Here is a 17,616-nt window from a genome sequence, read left to right as displayed (position 1 = left end):
GTTTCACGTGCGAGTTTAATGCGTTGTGACATTTGCCTTTTAGAGCAGTGATTGAGGCGCATATTGACTTTCATTTAGTTTTACCAGCCTGTTCATTATCCCACAGATTCTGCAGGAGCGAGAAACTCTCCCTGTCAAGAACTTTGAGAATGAAATCATGAGTGCGATAAACAACAACTCTGTTGTGATCATTCGTGGCGCTACCGGCTGCGGTAAAACCACCCAAGTTCCGCAGTACATTCTGGACGAGTTTATTCGCAATGACCAAGCCGCCCAGTGTAACATTGTGGTGACCCAGGTAGAATTATAAGCAAATTCCATTAGGTATGTGATTTAGTTATGGCTGAAAATTCACAGTGTTGTCCTTAGCCCCGTAGAATCAGTGCTGTGTCTGTGGCCGAGCGAGTTGCTTACGAGAGGGGAGAAGAAATCGGAAAGAGCTGCGGTTATAGTGTCCGTTTTGAGTCTGTGCTGCCTCGTCCTCATGCCAGTGTGATGTTCTGCACAGTCGGTGAGTGTCTTTTTTTTAAAGCTGCATTTGCTGCTTTCACAATTTATAAAGTGTGAACACTGATCATTATGCGCTTATGTCTCCTAGGTGTGCTCCTGCGGAAACTGGAAGCTGGGATCAGAGGAATTAGTCACGTGATTGTGGATGAAATACACGAGCGTGATATTAATGTGAGTCTCATAATGGATCTCTATGTACAGAGGACCTGATTATTTTGTCTAATTATATAAAGGGGTCATCCGAAATTTTCATATTGATGGCCTGTCCTCATGATAGGCCATCAGTATCTGATCAGTGGATGTCTGACTCCCAGCATCCCTGCCAATCATCTGTATTAGACCATTTCAGAATTTATAATAAAGCTAATTATACCAGTTATGATCTAAGTATCAAGGAGAGACTCGTGGCTTTGTTTAATTAGAATGATGGTCACCCGCACCCTGTTGACCCCATTTACTGAGTGCAGGTATGATCTGTTCTAATCTGATTAAACAAGCTGGCATACCAGTTAAAAATTAAGCATTTTATGTCCTTTTACAATTTCTCATTCTCCATCTATTTTTTTATTTTTCCTCTGTCCTCTAGACTGATTTTTTGCTTGTGGTACTGCGGGATGTCATCCAAGCTTTCCCAGACATTAGAGTTATCCTCATGTCAGCCACCATAGATACCAGCATGTTTTGTGAATATTTCTTTAATTGTCCCATCATTGAGGTGTTTGGTCGAACATTTCCTGTGCAAGGTATGTTTCTGGTTCACTGTCAATATTCTCATCTACACAGTACTTGCAAAAAAAGGGTAATTTATCTTTTGGGGAAGGGCCTCAGTTGATCTGTCGTACACCTAATTAACATGGCTAACCATGCCCACGTAAAATTACATAAGCGTCGCAAAAATGGTGTGCTCCAAAATTAGCTTTTTTCCCACCAGAATTCTTAACTTTTTCTAAAATAAAATTTTGGCCACTAGATGTCACATTATAAATGTTAAATTTGTAAGTCAGCATTGCAACATTTGTGAGATTAGTAAATGACCCAAAGAATGGAAGCTATGGGGGGGTTCCCTATACACTACAGGTATATTTTGTGCTGTATTAGTTGTCAGTACACATCATGGTATCCGTCCAGCAATTTCAACCTACAGAAACTAACGCATCTGATATATGGATAGTATCATGCTGATCATCCATACCGACTTCATAAAACATAATTGCTTCCTTTAAAAATAATCTCTCTCCATCTTTGAGCACCATGTTGTTTTTAGAAGCAAAGTTCTTTATACAGTTTATATAAAAAAAAAGTCTACACACCCCTGTTAAAATGTCAGGTTTCTGTGCTGTAAAAAAATGATACAAAGATAAATGTCAGAACTTTTCCACCTTTTTTAATTTGACCTATAAACTGTACCACTCACTTGAAAAACAAACTGAAATCCTTTAGGTAGAGGGAAGAAAAAAATTAAAAATAAAATATGGTTGCATAAGTGTGCACACCCTTAAACTAATACTTTGTTGAAGTGCCTTTTGATTTTATTACAGCACTCAGTCTTTTGGGGTATGAGTCTATCAGCATGGCACACTTTGACTTGGCAAGATTTGCCCACTCTTCTTTGCAAAAACACTTTAAATGGCAAGAGCCGCAAGTTTTTGTGCAGGCCAAATTTCTTGCCATTTAAAAAAAGTAGCAAGTACATTTAAAAAAAGTCAGTTACAACATTTGTGCAAATATGGACAGGACTTAGGGGGAGGGCCGTGGCCTCCTACAGCTAAAAAAAGTTTACTATAACTCATGGCATTCAGTTGGCATAAATAATGATGCTAATGTGAGTTTGCCCCTGGCGATATGCTTTTCTGCCACATGGACCCCAAGAAATGCTCCCGATTTATTAAGAGATTTGGCACATCTTTTCCAGTGCACTTCATATTAACACTGGCATTGAGAGATCTATTGCATTAATTGGGTAGCCCCAGCCACATTACAGTATCAACCAGACAAACAAATTGTGATTTCTCGCCCATTTTCCTTGGGGGACACAGACCTTGGGTATAGCTCAGCTCCCTAGGAGGCGTGACACTAAGTAAAACTGTTAAGCCCCTCCTCCATCAGCTATACCCTCAGCCTGGAGATAGAGGCTACCAGTTTTAGCTTAGTGTCCAAGGAGGCAAGACACTCCCTGCTACTGCAGGGCTGTTTTCTCCTTGTTGTAATTTTTTCTCTATTTGTCACCCGTGGTCGTCATTTGAGCGCTCTGTAGATCTCCCCATCTGCGGCTGCTTCCGCTCCCCAATGGCTGAGTTCGGGCTCGGCGGGGGACATTGTGACAGAGGAGGCTCGGTGAGGTCACCCACCTGCATATCGCCGCGCACTTGGGCCTGCGGGCCTTATTCTACGGACAAAGGTTTTCGTTTCTCACGCTCCTGCATAAACCTGAGAGTCACGGCAGCAGGGGGCGTGCTCTTTTTTCGCGCGCGCGCGTCATTGGGGGCGGAGTTACGTTCTCCTTCACAGGAGACATTCAAACGTGTAGGGGGCGGAGCTTCTTCCCGCGCCTCTGCTGAGGTTTTTTGCCGCGCTTCCTCACTCCGTTCTGGAAGCTGAGCCACGTGGGAGACTCCTGGTGCATAGATTGCGTTTCTGGGACGCACGCTCTCTGCTGTTGCTGCCTTTCTGCAGCTGTTGATCTGGACTTCACTCCTGACGTTCTTCTGACACTGGTAGGACAGTTAACCCTCTCCTAACCCTCCTGGTCATAGCTGCTGCAACCCCTTGTGGTCTCTGTATCAGGGTACGACCACTTTTTCAACATGTCAGATCCCACGGGTGCCCCCAAACCCTGGTACCATGCCTGTACCGCCTGCAAGGAACTTTTTCCGCGTGGGCAATCTGAGCCGCATTGCCTTGCATGTCAGGCCCCGGTGCAGGGCCCGCTTTCCGCTGCGCCCCCCGGTGCCTCTGAACCCCCTGACTGGGCTAGGTCTCTGTCTCAGGCGGTGGAAAGCCTTACACACGTAGTGGGCCGTCTCGTGGATAGACCGCCTCTCCCGCAGGCTGCCACAATCCCTGTCGCACCCGCTGGGACTACCGTTTCTGCCGCCCCCACTGATTCCCTGCCTCCCAGCGAATCTTCCAGGGCCCGGCATATTCAGAAACGTTCAAGGGTTGAGCGCACATCTTCTCCAGATGCTTCGCTCTCTCCGCCATGCGTGCGAGCTCAGTCAAGTCTATCCTCTCAAAGGGATACGCCTTCTGAGGGAGAACTGGCGGATTCGGACGTGGACATGGACTCAGAGCTTCCGTCCAAATTGGCGTCCGCGGTGGGGCATCTTATCACTAGCATCCGTGATACCTTTCACATACACGATGACCCCCCCAGCTCTGAACAGGCCGGCGTGTCCTTTCTTCGCCCCAGACAGGCCTCCAAGGTCTTTCCCATCCACGCTGATTTTTCTTCTGTGGTGTCCAAGGCTTGGACCCGGCCTAACGTCCGCTTTGTTACACCCAAAAAGCTGGACATTTGTTATCCCTTTCCAGCGGATTCTGTGACCACGTGGACGTCCCCGCCTAAGGTTGATCCTCCCGTGGCTCGCCTGTCCAAAAGCACTACTATTCCTGTACAAGACGGATCTTCCCTCCAGTCTGCTGAGGACCGTCGTACGGAATCCCTCTCCAAGGCCATATTTACTGCCTCTGGTTCGGCCCTTAGACCGGTCTTTGCCTCCGCCTGGGCTGGTAAAGCGGTCTCTGAATGGGGTTTGCAACTGGAACGGGAGTTAGGGTCGGACGTCCCTCTACAGGACCTCCGTTCCTTAGCCCAACTAATTGTCCAGGCCGGAAAATTTGTCTGTGAGGCCTCTCTTGATGCGGGTGCCCTCATTGCCCGTTCCTCTGCCCTGGCAGTTTCTGTCAGGAGGGAACTCTGGCTGAAGGTTTGGGCGGCGGACGCCGCTTCCAAACGCTCTTTGGCTGGCCTACCATTCACGGGTTCCCGCTTGTTCGGAACCCGTCTGGACGAACTTATATCTGAGGCCACGGGTGGGAAGAGTACTCACCTCCCCCAGTCCAGGCCGAGGGGCGCCCCCCGTGGTCGCGCTGGTTCGTCCCGTTTTCGGTCCTTTCGCAAGCCCACCGGGTCTAGACCCGCGGCCGGTTCTTCTTCCTCTGGCCCAGCCCAGGATAGACGCAAGAAGCCGTTTTTTCGGACGCAATCTACCTGGCGCAAGCCCCAGCCCACACGGGCTCCCACAGGCCAGCAGCCCTCTGCCTGAAGGTGCGCCCCCACCCACCCGGGTGGGGGGCCGCCTTCTACTGTTCAGGAACGTATGGCGGGCCCACATCTCAGACGCATGGGCGCTCGAGGTTGTATCTTGCGGATACAAGATCGAATTTGCGTCCATTCCGCCAGACCGTTTCTTCCGGTCCCGTCCTCCGCGGGATCCTGTACGAGCGGCCGCCTTCTTCACGGCCATTCGCTCTCTAACGGACAAGGGTGTCGTCGCCCCCGTGCCTCCGACGGAAAGGTTCAGGGGGTTCTACTCGAACCTCTTTGTGGTTCCCAAGAAGGAGGCTCAGTGCGACCGATCTTGGACCTAAAGCGCCTGAACCGTTTTCTCCGACTGCAGAGATTCCGGATGGAGTCTCTCAGGTCCGCGGTGGCCTCCCTGGAAAGAGGGGATTTCATGGCCTCAATCGACGTTCAGGATGCATATCTCCACGTTCCGGTTGCTCCATGTCATCACCGCTTCCTGCGCTTCGCAGTGGGGGACGATCACTTCCAATTCGTCGCCCTTCCCTTTGGTCTGGCGACGGCTCCTCGAGTATTCACCAAGGTCCTGGCCCCTGTCTTGGCCCTTCTGCGTTCAAGAAGTGTTTTTCTTCTCCCTTACTTGGACGACATCTTGGTCAAGGCACCCTCCTTCTCTCAGGCATCCGGCAGTGTGGGACTCACTCTGGAGACCCTGACGCGGTTCGGTTGGATCATCAACCACCCCAAGTCTTCCCTTACCCCCTCCAGACGGCTGATCTTCCTGGGGATGCTCCTGGATACGGAGTTGGCGGAGGTCCGCCTCCCGTCGGACAAGCGTCTGGCCCTTTGCGGGTCTGTTCGCAGTCTCCTCCGTCATCACCGCCCTTCCCTCAGATCCAGCATGCGGTTGTTGGGGAAGATGGTTGCCTGTTTCGAAGCGGTGCCGTTCGCACAATTCCGATCCCGCACCTTTCAGAGGGCAATTCTGTCGGCCTGGGACAAATCACCGAGGAGTCTGGACAGGACCTTTCTTCTGCCTCCCCTGGCTCGGGCTTCCCTCAGCTGGTGGTTGCATATCCCTCTACGGGGGAGGTCCTTCCTCCCATTGAACTGGCTGGTGATTACCACCGATGCCAGCTTACGGGGGTGGGGGGGGGTTTTCCCTCCCCGGTCCGTCCAGGGCGTTTGGTCTCTATCGGAGTCCAGACTTCCAATCAATATTCTGGAACTGAGGGCGATTCTTCTGTCCCTCAGACACTGGACCCATCTACTGAGGGGCCACCCTGTTCGGATCCAATCGGACAATGCCACGGCTGTGGCATACATAAACCATCAGGGAGGCACTCGCAGCGCTGCTGCGATGCAAGAGGTGGCCCTCATTCTCCTCTGGGCGGAGGCGCACGTGCCGGCCTTATCCGCGATTTACATCCCGGGGGTGGACAACTGGGCGGCGGATTTCCTCAGCCGGTCCACCATCGACCCGGGAGAATGGTCCCTGCACCCAGAGGTGTTCGAAGCCCTTTGTCTTCGCTGGGGTCGCCCCGACGTGGACCTCATGGCTTCCAAATTCAACCACAAGGTCCCCCGATACCTGGCCAGGGCACGGGACCCGAAGGCGTACGGCGCCGACGCGCTCGTCCTTCCGTGGCGCGAATTCTCCCTTCTGTACGTCTTTCCTCCTTTCCCCCTCCTGCCACGGGTTCTTCGGAGGATCGCGGCAGAGGGCGTTCCCGCGATTCTGATCGCCCCGGATTGGCCCCGCCGGTCTTGGTACGCCGACCTAATGTTGCTGTTGGCAGACGCACCGTGGCCACTGCCCTCCAGGGAAGACCTTCTCTCTCAGGGACCGATCTTCCACGAGCATTTAGGCTCGCTACGTTTGACGGCGTGGCTATTGAGACCGCCGTCTTAACGCGACGGGGTTTCTCCGCGGACGTAGTCCGCACCATGATCCGTGCTCGTAAGCCCGTGTCCTCTAGGATCTACTATCGGGTTTGGAGGTCCTATCTGGGGTTCTGTGAGTCCCGGAGCATCCCACCTCTCCGGTTTTCTCTTCCCACGATCCTGTCCTTCCTCCAGTCGGGTCTGGACCTGGGGCTGAGCCTCAGTTCTCTGAAGGGACAGATTTCGGCGCTGTCTATTCTTCTCCAGCGTCCCCTGGCCCCTCTGGGGCCAATTAAGACCTTCTTACAAGGGGTGGCTCACTCTGTACCGCCGTACCGCCCTCCAGTTCCATCCTGGGACCTGAATGTGGTGCTCTCGGCGCTCCAATCAGCCCCCTTCGAGCCTTTACGGGAGGTCTCCCCTCGCCTTCTGTCCTGCAAGGTCATCTTTCTTGTGGCCATCACATCTCTCCGACGGGTGTCGGAGTTAGCGGCTCTTTCTTGCTCCGAACCTTTCCTGATCTTCCACCAGGATAAGGTTGTGCTTCGGCCTGTCCCGTCCTTCCTGCCAAAGGTGGTCTCCGCCTTTCACATCAATGAGGACATCGTCCTTCCGTCGCTCTGTCCCTCTTCTTCCCACCCCAGAGAACGGGAACTGCACCGTCTGGATGTGGTCAGGGCGTTGAAGATTTACCTGGAGGTCACCGGATCCTTTCGGCGCACGGACTCCCTGTTTGTGGTTCCGGAGGGTTCGCGCAAGGGTTTGGCGGTCTCCAAGGTGGCTATTGCCCGTTTCATTAAACTGGCGGTGTCTGAGGCTTATCGAGCCAAGGGTAGAGCTCCGCCTTTCAGCGTCACTGCTCATTCCACCAGAGCAGTCGGGGCTTCCTGGGCGCAGAGGCATCGGGCCTCGGCTGAACAGTTGTGCAAAGCAGCCACTTGGTCCTCTCTGCACACTTTCACAAGGTTCTATAGAGTGCATACGCATGCATCAGCGGATGCTGCTTTGGGCCGCCTGGTTTTGCAGGCAGCGGTTTCCTGATGCTCCGGTGGTGGTCCGCCTTGGGTTTGTGGTCCCTCCCTTCTTGGACTGCTCTTGAACGTCCCAAGGTCTGTGTCCCCCAAGGAAAATGGGCGAGAAAAGGAGATTTTTGTATAACTTACCAGTTAAATCTCTTTCTCGCTCTTCCTTGGGGGACACAGCACCCACCCTTCTGTGTTTGGTTACGGGGTTATGGTCTGGCGCCCCGTTGGGTTGCTGGCTGGTTGTTTCCATTGTTGGTTGTTATCCTTTCACTACTTGGACACGCAACTGGTAGCCTCTATCTCCAGGCTGAGGGTATAGCTGATGGAGGAGGGGCTTAACAGTTTTACTTAGTGTCACGCCTCCTAGGGAGCTGAGCTATACCCAAGGTCTGTGTCCCCCAAGGAAGAGCGAGAAAGAGATTTAACTGGTAAGTTATACAAAAATCTCCTTTTTTCTTAAATTGTTTTTTATATTCTAGAGTACTTCTTAGAAGACAGCATTCAAATGACTCAGTTCAGACCACCCCCACAGGAAAGAAAGAGGAAAGACAAAGATGAAGAAGGAGGAGGAGGAGATGATGATGATGTAAATATTTATTGCTCACAATGTCAGGTTACATGTGCTGTAGCTGGAGTTTGATGGATGTTGGGATCCTCACAAGCAAGTGATTAGTGTTTCTTTCCAGAATCTTTTCTTTTAATTGGTTTTCAGCCTTTTACAGGTGTTTTCCCTCGAGTAAGTTTTTGATTTAGAGATGAGCAAATTTCATATTTTGAAATTTGTTTGCGGTTCGTTTTGTGGTATTTGGTGAATTGTGTTATGGATTCCGTTACCACGGACCATAACGCAATTCCGTAACGGAATGCCTTTAGAGGTATTCTGTTATTAATTCCGTCATAGAAGTCTATGGGCTGCATAACAGATCCGTCCCGTTTCTGTTATGCCGAGAGTCCTCTCCTGGTTCGCTTCCAGAGCTCAGAGCTGTCACTTAGGCCACAGATCCCTTGATAAAGGTTGCTACACGACTGAAATGTTGGTGTTTCGTTTTTGGCCTGTTATATTTATACTTTCTCTGGATGGAACAAAATGATGTAAACGAAATGTTATGCATTAAAAGCACTTTCTAATAAGGACCTCTGGTGTGCCGTGGATTTCTCCTTGGAATAGATTGACGTATGTCCTCTACGAGCACCCACCATCAAGGGTGTGCAGATCAGTCACACGGCCTAGTTGCAGCTCAGCCCCATTTAAGTAAATGGGGGTTGAGCTGCAGTACCAAGCACAGTCACTATACCATGAATGGTGCTGTTCTTGCAGGCTTCCAGCAGCTTTCCATCGCTCACCAGAGCTCCGGTAAGCACAGCGACTCCTTGAAACAACTGATCTGCAGGGGTGTCGGGACTTGAACCCCCACTGATGTGATAATGATGAGCTATCCTGAGCATGTCATCATTGTCTGTTCCAGGATAACCCTTTTAAAGTTTTTTTTTTTCTCTCTTCCAAATGTAAGTGTACTAATCCTTTTCATATTCCTGCAGACCAATTGCAATCTGATATGTGGCGATGGTTACGGCCCCGAGACTCGCCGTTCACTGTCGCAACTGACTGAGAAGGAAACTCCTTTAGAACTTATTGAAGCGCTCTTAAAATACATTGAAACCCTCAACGTACCTGGTGCTGTGCTGGTGTTTTTACCTGGCTGGAATCTCATTTATGCCATGCAGAAGCATCTCGAGTCGAACCCTCATTTTGGTAAGGCTATCAACCCTTGCTTTATAATGTATCCATAGTGATTGTGGGATTGCATTGGGGTCCCATGTGTCAAATTTGACTTTTATATTTATTTATTTTAAATATAGGTAGCCATCATTACCGGATTTTACCACTGCATTCCCAGATACCGCGAGAGGAGCAAAGAAAGGCGTTTGACCCTGTTCCAAATGGTATAATCAAGGTAAAAATGCCGTTAATCGCATAAATGTTTTCAGAATGTCCCTGATGGTGATAAATGCGCTGCCATATTAAAGTGGCTCTTACTATTACGCAATGAAACCATTATAAAACGCTTTAGTATTTAAGCTGCTAAATTGTGAGTATAGCTGTGAACCTGAGCACAATGTAGGTTTATAATGTGGTGCATCCATTGCCTCCTGTCATTCATACGTGTTTATTTTAAATCCCACAGGTTATTCTGTCCACAAATATTGCTGAAACCAGTATCACTATAAATGATGTGGTTTATGTCATAGACTCCTGCAAGTAAGTGCACATGAAGAAGACATTTATGAGATTAAAGATGGTTGATCTGTGGTATCACAGTTGAACCAATAGTCTGTCAAAAACGTGGAATATTGTCTTGATCGTTTAGTCTTACAAAACAGCACAAACTAGCACTTAAACGGGTTTTCTTTACTGGACTCCCAACGATCAGCTGTTTGAGAATGCAGTGGCGTTCATCGTAACACCACCGCCTTCTTGCAGCTTAGCCTAGGCCATGTGACTGAACGTGAGGGCACTAAGCGCAGCCAGCTCCATTAAAGTGAAGGGGGCTGAGCTGCAATACCAAGCACATTCTGCTGCCTTCTCAAACAGCTGATCAGAGGGGTTGTCAGACCCCCACCAGACAGGATATGTTCTAAGTTATATCAGATATTTATATCATATCCTGTGGATATTAAAGTGACTAGACAACAATCTTGTGTATGGAGGTCTGCCAGCTGAATTTTGGCAGAAAGGTGAACTGGACATGTTGGATCCCAGCATTCCTGATGCCCGAAGTGTTTGGGAGTGACTTACACCTCTCTATTGATGTGCTAGTTTGTGGTGCAGTTGGCAGAAATGGCTGTCTCGTGTATGGGTGCACATTTTCAGCATTGCTATAAACCTACAATTTAATTTGCGGCATCTATCACTGGGTTATGCCTGTAATTTTATCTAAAGGTTTTGGTGTTGAATACTAGTGATGAGCGAACTTCTATTTTAGAAGTTCGAGTTAGCGCAGAATTGCGTTATGGATCCTGTGACCAGGGACCCTAATGATCCGTGGTTACGGGATTCATAACATAATTCTGCGCTAACCCAAACTTCTAAAACAGAAGTTCGCTCATCACTACTGAGGACCCTATGATTGGTCTCATGCGCCTCCTAGCAGAGATAGCTGTGAATTTATTGACCACAGTGGGAAGCGTAGCTGTGAGAGCATGCATGCCCACATCTGTGCCTGAAACAAGGAACTGGACACCTGATATGTGGAAAACGCTTAATAAAAAATAAACATTTTATGCTTTCAGGCAAAAAGTGAAGCTGTTTACGTCTCACAACAATATGACAAATTATGCTACTGTCTGGGCTTCCAAAACCAATCTTGAGCAGAGGAAAGGAAGAGCAGGACGTGTGCGGGCAGGGTTTTGTTTCCACCTGTGCAGTAGGGCACGATTTGAACGGTAAGAAGCTTGGTTTTGGCTAGAAGTTTGGAAATGGTTAGGTGTATTGGGGTGGCTGCACATGGTGCGGATTACGCACAGCTTTTCTTTGCGGATTTCGTGCAGAAAACACTCAGCATAATACAGTAACAACAATTTCCTTAGGTGCAGAATTGGTCTGCTGTGTGGATTTAGAAATCTACAGCATGAACTTTTTTTTTTTTTTGTGTGGCTCTCACCCTTTGAATGAAAGTGTGAGGTCTGGGGGAAATCTGCATCCAATCTGCACTAAAAAAAATGCAATAAATAGTGCAAATTAGTGTTTTGTGCAGATTTCATGTGTATTTTCTGCACGTAAATCTTCAGCGCGTGCAGCCACCCTTGGGCCTCTTTCAGTTGAGCGTGGCGGATTAGGTCCGGATGCGTTTAGTGAAACTCACACTATTTTGCAAGCAAGTTCTGTCAGTTTTATCTGCAATTGCGTTCAGTTTTTTTTTTCGCTCTGGTGCAATGCGTGATTAAAAAACTGAAGGTTTGAAAAACAACATCTCTTAACAACCATCAGTGAAAAACGTATCGCACCCGCTAGGGGTGCACCGACATTTCGGCGGCCGAAAATGCACCTAATCTGTTTCTGCCAATATTTGTACATATCGGCCGGAAATAGCGGGGAGGGACTGGGAGGAGGAGCTGGGGGCCGGTGCGTTCACTGTTCTCCGGCCCCCCAGCTCCAGTAGTTATAAAATGTGTGCAATTAATAAGCATTCTATTCATGAGGCCCCCTCTGCAGTAGAACATTCAATATAGCCACATCCTACTCACAGGGCTGTCATCTTAATGCTGGCCGGCCGGGCAGACGAGCAGCAGCGTCACGACTGACGTCACATGCCTGCGCCGCCTCCTTCATTCAGAAAGTAGGCAGGGCACATGACGTCAGTTGTGACGCTGCCGCTCGTCTGCCCGGCCGGCCAGCATTAAGATAACAGCCCTGTGAGTAGGATGTGGCTATATTGAATGTTCTACTGCAGAGGGGGCCTCATGAATAGAATCCTTATTAATTGTACACATTTTATAACTAGTCTGTACTGGAGCTGCAATGGGGGGGGGTCTGTGGATGGCACTGTTATGGGGTGGGTGGGGGGTCTGTGGATGGCACTGTTATGGGGTGGGTGGGGGGTCTGTGGATGGCACTGTTATGGGGTGGGGGGTCTTTTAAAAGTATTTGGGCAAAAAGGCAGTTTCGGTCAAGGGGTATCCTGAATTTTCGGTTTCGGACCAGAATTTTCATTTCGGTGCACCCCTAGCACCCGCACTTGCTTGTGGATGCAATGCGTTTTTCATGCAGCCCCATTCACTTCTATGGGGCCAGGGCTGCGTGAAACGCTCATGTACACAGACTCATTGAAATGAATGGGTCAGGATTCAGTGCCAGTGCTATGCGTTCACGTCGCGCATTGCACCCCCGTGGAAAAATGGTTCGTGTGAAAGGGTCTTAGGTGGGTCGATTGGTCTTTGAATGGATTAGATTGATGAAAAACATTGTCTGTGCTTTGATGATCTTCTGTAATTTAGCTAATGTATTTTCTAGCTTGGAGAATCACCTTACACCAGAAATATTCCGTACTCCTTTGCATGAGGTAGCTCTAAGCATTAAACTACTACGATTGGGTGGCATTGGACAATTTTTATCAAAGGCCATAGAACCTCCCCCGTTGGATGCTGTCATAGAAGCTGAGCACACACTGAGGGGTAAGTTGTCTACTTCAGGTTGTCGGTAGTGTCCATGCAGAATAAGATTTTATTATTTTTTCGTTTTGGCTTTGTCTTTAGAGCTTGACGCTTTGGACTCGAATGATGAGCTAACTCCACTAGGAAAAATATTGGCTAAATTGCCAATTGAGCCACGACTGGGAAAAATGATGATCATTGGTTGCATCTTCTAGTAAGTACTTTGGAGATTCTGCTTTAAAGATGGTTTTTACTCAAATCGCCAACGTTAAGAAATAATAATTATCTTGCATTGCAGTGTTGGAGATGCAGTTTGCACAATTTCTTCTGCCACATGTTTCCCCGAGCCGTTCATCAGTGAAGGTCGGAGACTGGGATATGTGCATAGAAACTTTTCTGGTAACCGATATTCCGATCATGTGGCCCTTCTGTCTGTGTTTCAAGCCTGGGATGATGCAAGGTACGTAAGCTGGACTTAAAACGAATGGCTATGTTGATGGAGTCTGTATCCTTATTTCATTTATTGTCTCCTTTCCTTTAAGAATGGGAGGAGAAGACGCAGAGATCAGATTTTGTGAACACAAGCGTCTCAACATGTCAACCTTGCGCATGACATGGGAAGCAAAAGTGCAGCTGAAAGACATCTTGATAAATTCAGGGTTTCCTGAAGGTAAAGGCCGTCCAGAGTTCAGCGGATCACTCTTATCATTCTTCGTGCATGTGTAATGACGTGACTTTGTTTTGGACTTCTTCCCAATTTTTATATATATTTTTTTTTCTTAGAATGTTTAATGAATCAAGTCTTCAATAACACCGGCCCCGATAATAACCTGGATCTCGTCATCTCACTGCTGGCATTTGGGGCTTACCCCAATGTTTGTTACCACAAGGATAAACGAAAAATCCTCACAACCGAGGGGCGCAACGCGCTGATCCACAAATCATCTGTTAACTGCCCCTTCAGCAGCCAAGACATGAAGTATCCCTCCCCGTTCTTTGTTTTCGGGGAAAAGGTAAATAGCTGCGTAACAAAATGTCCTGCATCTCCGAGATTATGAGGTTGAATCATTTCATGACATTTCTCCCAGCGTGTTGAACATTCCACTCCTTGCATAACTCTCTCAGCCTTGTCATTTTCCATTATGTCGGTCTTCCAATAAAGCAGATTGTAAAAAACATTGGCAGGAAGAATGTAAAAATGCATTGTAAAAAGGCTAACGCTGAACATTTTTATAGCTAGGTAAATACAACAAAATTGGGTTGTGTTCACACTGGTGGTTTTTATCTTGGCTTAAGAAAAATTTATACTGTTAAAAGGGTTCTCTCACTTCAGCAATGGCATTTATCATGTAGACAAAGTAAATGCAAGGCACTTACTAATGTATTGTGATTGTCCATATTGCCTCCTTTGCTTGCTGGATTCATTTTTCCATTGTGTTTATACACTGCTCATTTCCACGGGTTACGACCACAATCCAGCAGTGGTGGTCGTGCTTGCACACTATAGCAAAAATGCTCTGGCCTATGCACACTCCTGTGGTCTCAGCCACCAGAGAGGTTGGTGCCTTTTCCTATAGTGTGTAAGCAAGGCCACTGCTGCTGGATTGCAGGGTGGTCGTAACACCTGGACACAGTATATAATGTGACGAAAAAAAGTTTGCCTGTGAGCTCATGTTAGTGCACAGTGTGTCCCCAGATGGAGAGGCAGGGAGGAATGAGACATTTGTTTGACTGCAGGATATCTGTTTAACTGCTTTCTGCAAATGTTAATGGAGAAAGACATGCTTTTGTGAACAGGTTATGCTTTTTCTAGTCACTTTTTAGGCTCTCTGCCAGCATTAACACCGCTGATAAACTATACCCAATTCACCTCACTTTTCAGATTTGAGTGTTTTAAAGGGGTTATCCCATGATTTATGTAAAAAATTTAAACACTGACATCACATAGTATAGGACAGTCTCTTTCTAACAAAGCTAGAACCAGCCCTGTACCTCACATGGATCCAGAGATCTCCCCATTCATTGCTCTGCTAGATTTATATCAATTATGTCCATGCTCTCCCTATCAGCTCAGGAGGCAGTTGAAGGATGGAACTGATCATGTGCGGCCATCTCATGGACAAAGAAATAAAAAAATAAAATAAAAAAAACAGCAGGTGGCGCTCTACAGATACATTTTATTGAATAACTTTGTGGCTATGCAAAATTTTTAATTACATGCAATTATAAAAGTATTCAGATCCAGGTGCTGGTTTGAAAACTAGAATATTTTTCGTGGGACAACCCCTTTAATATACAAATGAGTTGGGTGTGGCACTGTCCTCGGTGCACAAAAAAATCTCCTTCTGCCTCCAGCCCCTCCCTTTGCAGTTTGATGGACAGAGCCAGGCATTTGCTACAGTATGTCTTTCTGCTTTCCCCTGTCCTCTCATGCAAGCGCTGTGGGGATGATACATTGGCTCATGTGCAGTAGAGCCTCGCCAGACCAAGGCCTCTTCTACTGCGCATGCACTGACTGCTTCGCCAATGTAATCAGTCATTTGTCTGCCATCTTAAGGTTTGGTGCACATATGTTAACTGTATTATTTGCTCTCAGATCCGTACAAGAGCTATTTCTGCTAAAGTGATGACCATGGTGAGCCCCTTACAGCTGCTGCTCTTCGGCTCCAAAAAAGTCATGTCAGATGGTCAGATGATAATCTTGGATGATTGGTATGTATACTGACGTGTTCATTATGCATGTGTGTAAATTTGTGGAGGTGGTTCCACGGTCTGATTCAGGCCAGATGTCCTGCTGTAGCAGTTATTTTCCCATATGTTGTACTGTAAAGCTGAGAAACTCTGCAGCAGCTGACCTGCATTCTTGTACTGTGCCTCTGGTGTGATTTCTTCTGTTTTACGAGTAATCGAAAAATCTGCATATTGTTTCAAATGCTCACTCATCATTTTAATATCACTTTCTGTCAGTGAGTGGAGACCTTGTTTACATTCAGAGGCAGAAAGCCACTCCTACTCGTGTCTAATTTATATAGGTGCATGGCTGATTATGGAGCAGAGTTCATGTGACTTTGGGGGGGGGGGATAAAAATAAAATCTCCTATACATATATATGATCGCATAGGGCCCCATGATTACCAGAATAGGAGACCCAAGCTCCCAGTTTCCATTCACTAGTTTCTGGGGGTAATCGTAATGTCAGGCCGCAGCGGCACCGTCCCTTCTGCTAAGCTCAGCCACTTTTTTTTTAAAACGTGTCAATAGTGGTGGGGAAAGGCAAAAAGTCACAAAATGCAGTTCATGCAAAAATTTACTTTTGTGCACCCAAAAACTAGAAGAAATCCTTGTAAATGACCATCCCCGCAGCGGTTTTGTAACTTAACCCCTTAGTGAACAGCCTGTTTTGGGCCTTGCTAAGTGTTTTTCTTCCTTTTTTCATTGTCGCGTTCCAAGAGCTATTCACTTATTTTTTATTTTTGTGTCTATATAGCTTTGAGGGCTTGTTTTTTGCGGGACAAGTTGTAGTTTATAATGATGCCATTTTGGGGTACACATAACCTTCTGATTTAACTCTTTCTGGGAGGGAGATGGGAAAAACAGCAATACTGCCACTGCGTTTTTAAGTTATAAATTTTATGGTGTTCATTTTTCAGCATAAATAACATAATCTTTATTCTTAGGTGTTTCTCTCCCCCCCCCCCCCCCTTAGTACTCTTTTTTGCAATAAAACTCCCACAAGGGGACTATAACAGACAACATTCTGATGCAAATGCAATGCATTTTTCCTATAGTACATTGCATTTTAATATCACTTCTATTCTGACATTGACCAGCAGGCGCCAGAGAGGAGCAGCCTGCTGGAAATTACTAAAGGCTGGTCTGGGGCCTACACGAGACCATAGCCAGCCTTCACACACAGGCACCCCGCGATTGCATTTGCGGGGTGCCAATGGGAGACAGATGGAGTCTGGTCCCTCTGTCAGCGCTTTACATGCGGCGGGTGAAAAGTGTTAAACAGCCCGGATCGGCACCCCTGCTGGTTCAGGCTGTTAGAGCAGGCCGCGGCGCTCATGTGCCCCGTGCAGCGCTTAGACTGGGTCGCCTTAAAAAAGCATCAGCCCAGCCTAAGGCCCGCTAGTGCACGCGGACTACCGCTCCGGCCCCATTGACTATAATGGGGGCGGGCCGGAGTTTTGGCGGGAGCACGGCAAACATTCCGAGAGGCGGCCGGAATAAAAGTATGACAGTATCTGTTTTTGCGATAATGGTTGCGTGCAACCAGCATTTTCCTCTTCCACAGCTCCTGCAGTATATTACAAATGCCTATTCTTGTCCAGCTTTTTTTTTTTTTTTTTAGGGGCCGCAGAACAGGCATACAGATATGCGGTCAGCACATGGGGATCTTTTGCGGCCCCATTGAAGTGTTTGAGTCCCCACCTGATCCGTAAAAAATTCGGATCAGATTTGGACCGACACTACGGTCGTGTGCATGAGCATTTACATGGATCTTTACCTATTTATACTGTATGTAGTGTTCACCAGAGGCAAAATGAGTAGACATTATACAGGTTAATGCTTTGGATACTTTTTGCCATATGACTTAAAAGGGTTGTCTGGGTTCATCAAATGCTCCGATGCTAAGATAAGGGGGGCTGCCTGGGTGAAAATGGGACTATGTCAAGGTTTAGCTCTGAACACGGGCAACCCCTTTTAAATAGGAGTGTTTTAGAGTTGCTGTATTTATCTTGGATTGTTTTGGATACATATTTATGGTACTACTGTGTGGTAAAGTATAGAATTGTCTAC

At 47.6% G+C, this 17,616-nt stretch overlaps 1 protein-coding gene across 3 annotated transcripts in view; it reads left to right on the top strand.

The window, feature by feature from the left end:
* DHX9 (DExH-box helicase 9) overlaps nucleotides 1–17,616 on the top strand; it is a 47,190-nt gene that overhangs the window by 21,523 nt on the left and 8,051 nt on the right. For all 3 annotated transcript variants that reach the window (XM_044301102.1, XM_044301104.1, XM_044301103.1), the window contains 15 exons: nucleotides 107–298; nucleotides 370–511; nucleotides 599–681; nucleotides 1,097–1,253; nucleotides 8,142–8,248; nucleotides 9,202–9,415; nucleotides 9,523–9,617; nucleotides 9,849–9,922; nucleotides 10,954–11,106; nucleotides 12,674–12,834; nucleotides 12,916–13,027; nucleotides 13,112–13,273; nucleotides 13,356–13,483; nucleotides 13,597–13,826; nucleotides 15,410–15,525. In XM_044301102.1, coding sequence (XP_044157037.1) covers nucleotides 107–298; nucleotides 370–511; nucleotides 599–681; nucleotides 1,097–1,253; nucleotides 8,142–8,248; nucleotides 9,202–9,415; nucleotides 9,523–9,617; nucleotides 9,849–9,922; nucleotides 10,954–11,106; nucleotides 12,674–12,834; nucleotides 12,916–13,027; nucleotides 13,112–13,273; nucleotides 13,356–13,483; nucleotides 13,597–13,826; nucleotides 15,410–15,525 — 2,126 coding nt within the window. The remainder of the gene's footprint in view (nucleotides 1–106; nucleotides 299–369; nucleotides 512–598; nucleotides 682–1,096; nucleotides 1,254–8,141; nucleotides 8,249–9,201; nucleotides 9,416–9,522; nucleotides 9,618–9,848; nucleotides 9,923–10,953; nucleotides 11,107–12,673; nucleotides 12,835–12,915; nucleotides 13,028–13,111; nucleotides 13,274–13,355; nucleotides 13,484–13,596; nucleotides 13,827–15,409; nucleotides 15,526–17,616) is intronic.

This window comes from Bufo gargarizans, chromosome 7 (genome assembly GCF_014858855.1).
Source record: "Bufo gargarizans isolate SCDJY-AF-19 chromosome 7, ASM1485885v1, whole genome shotgun sequence".
NCBI lineage: Eukaryota > Metazoa > Chordata > Amphibia > Anura > Bufonidae > Bufo > Bufo gargarizans.
Note: the sequence above shows the minus strand (reverse complement) of the source record. Positions and strands in the feature narration are given on the sequence as shown.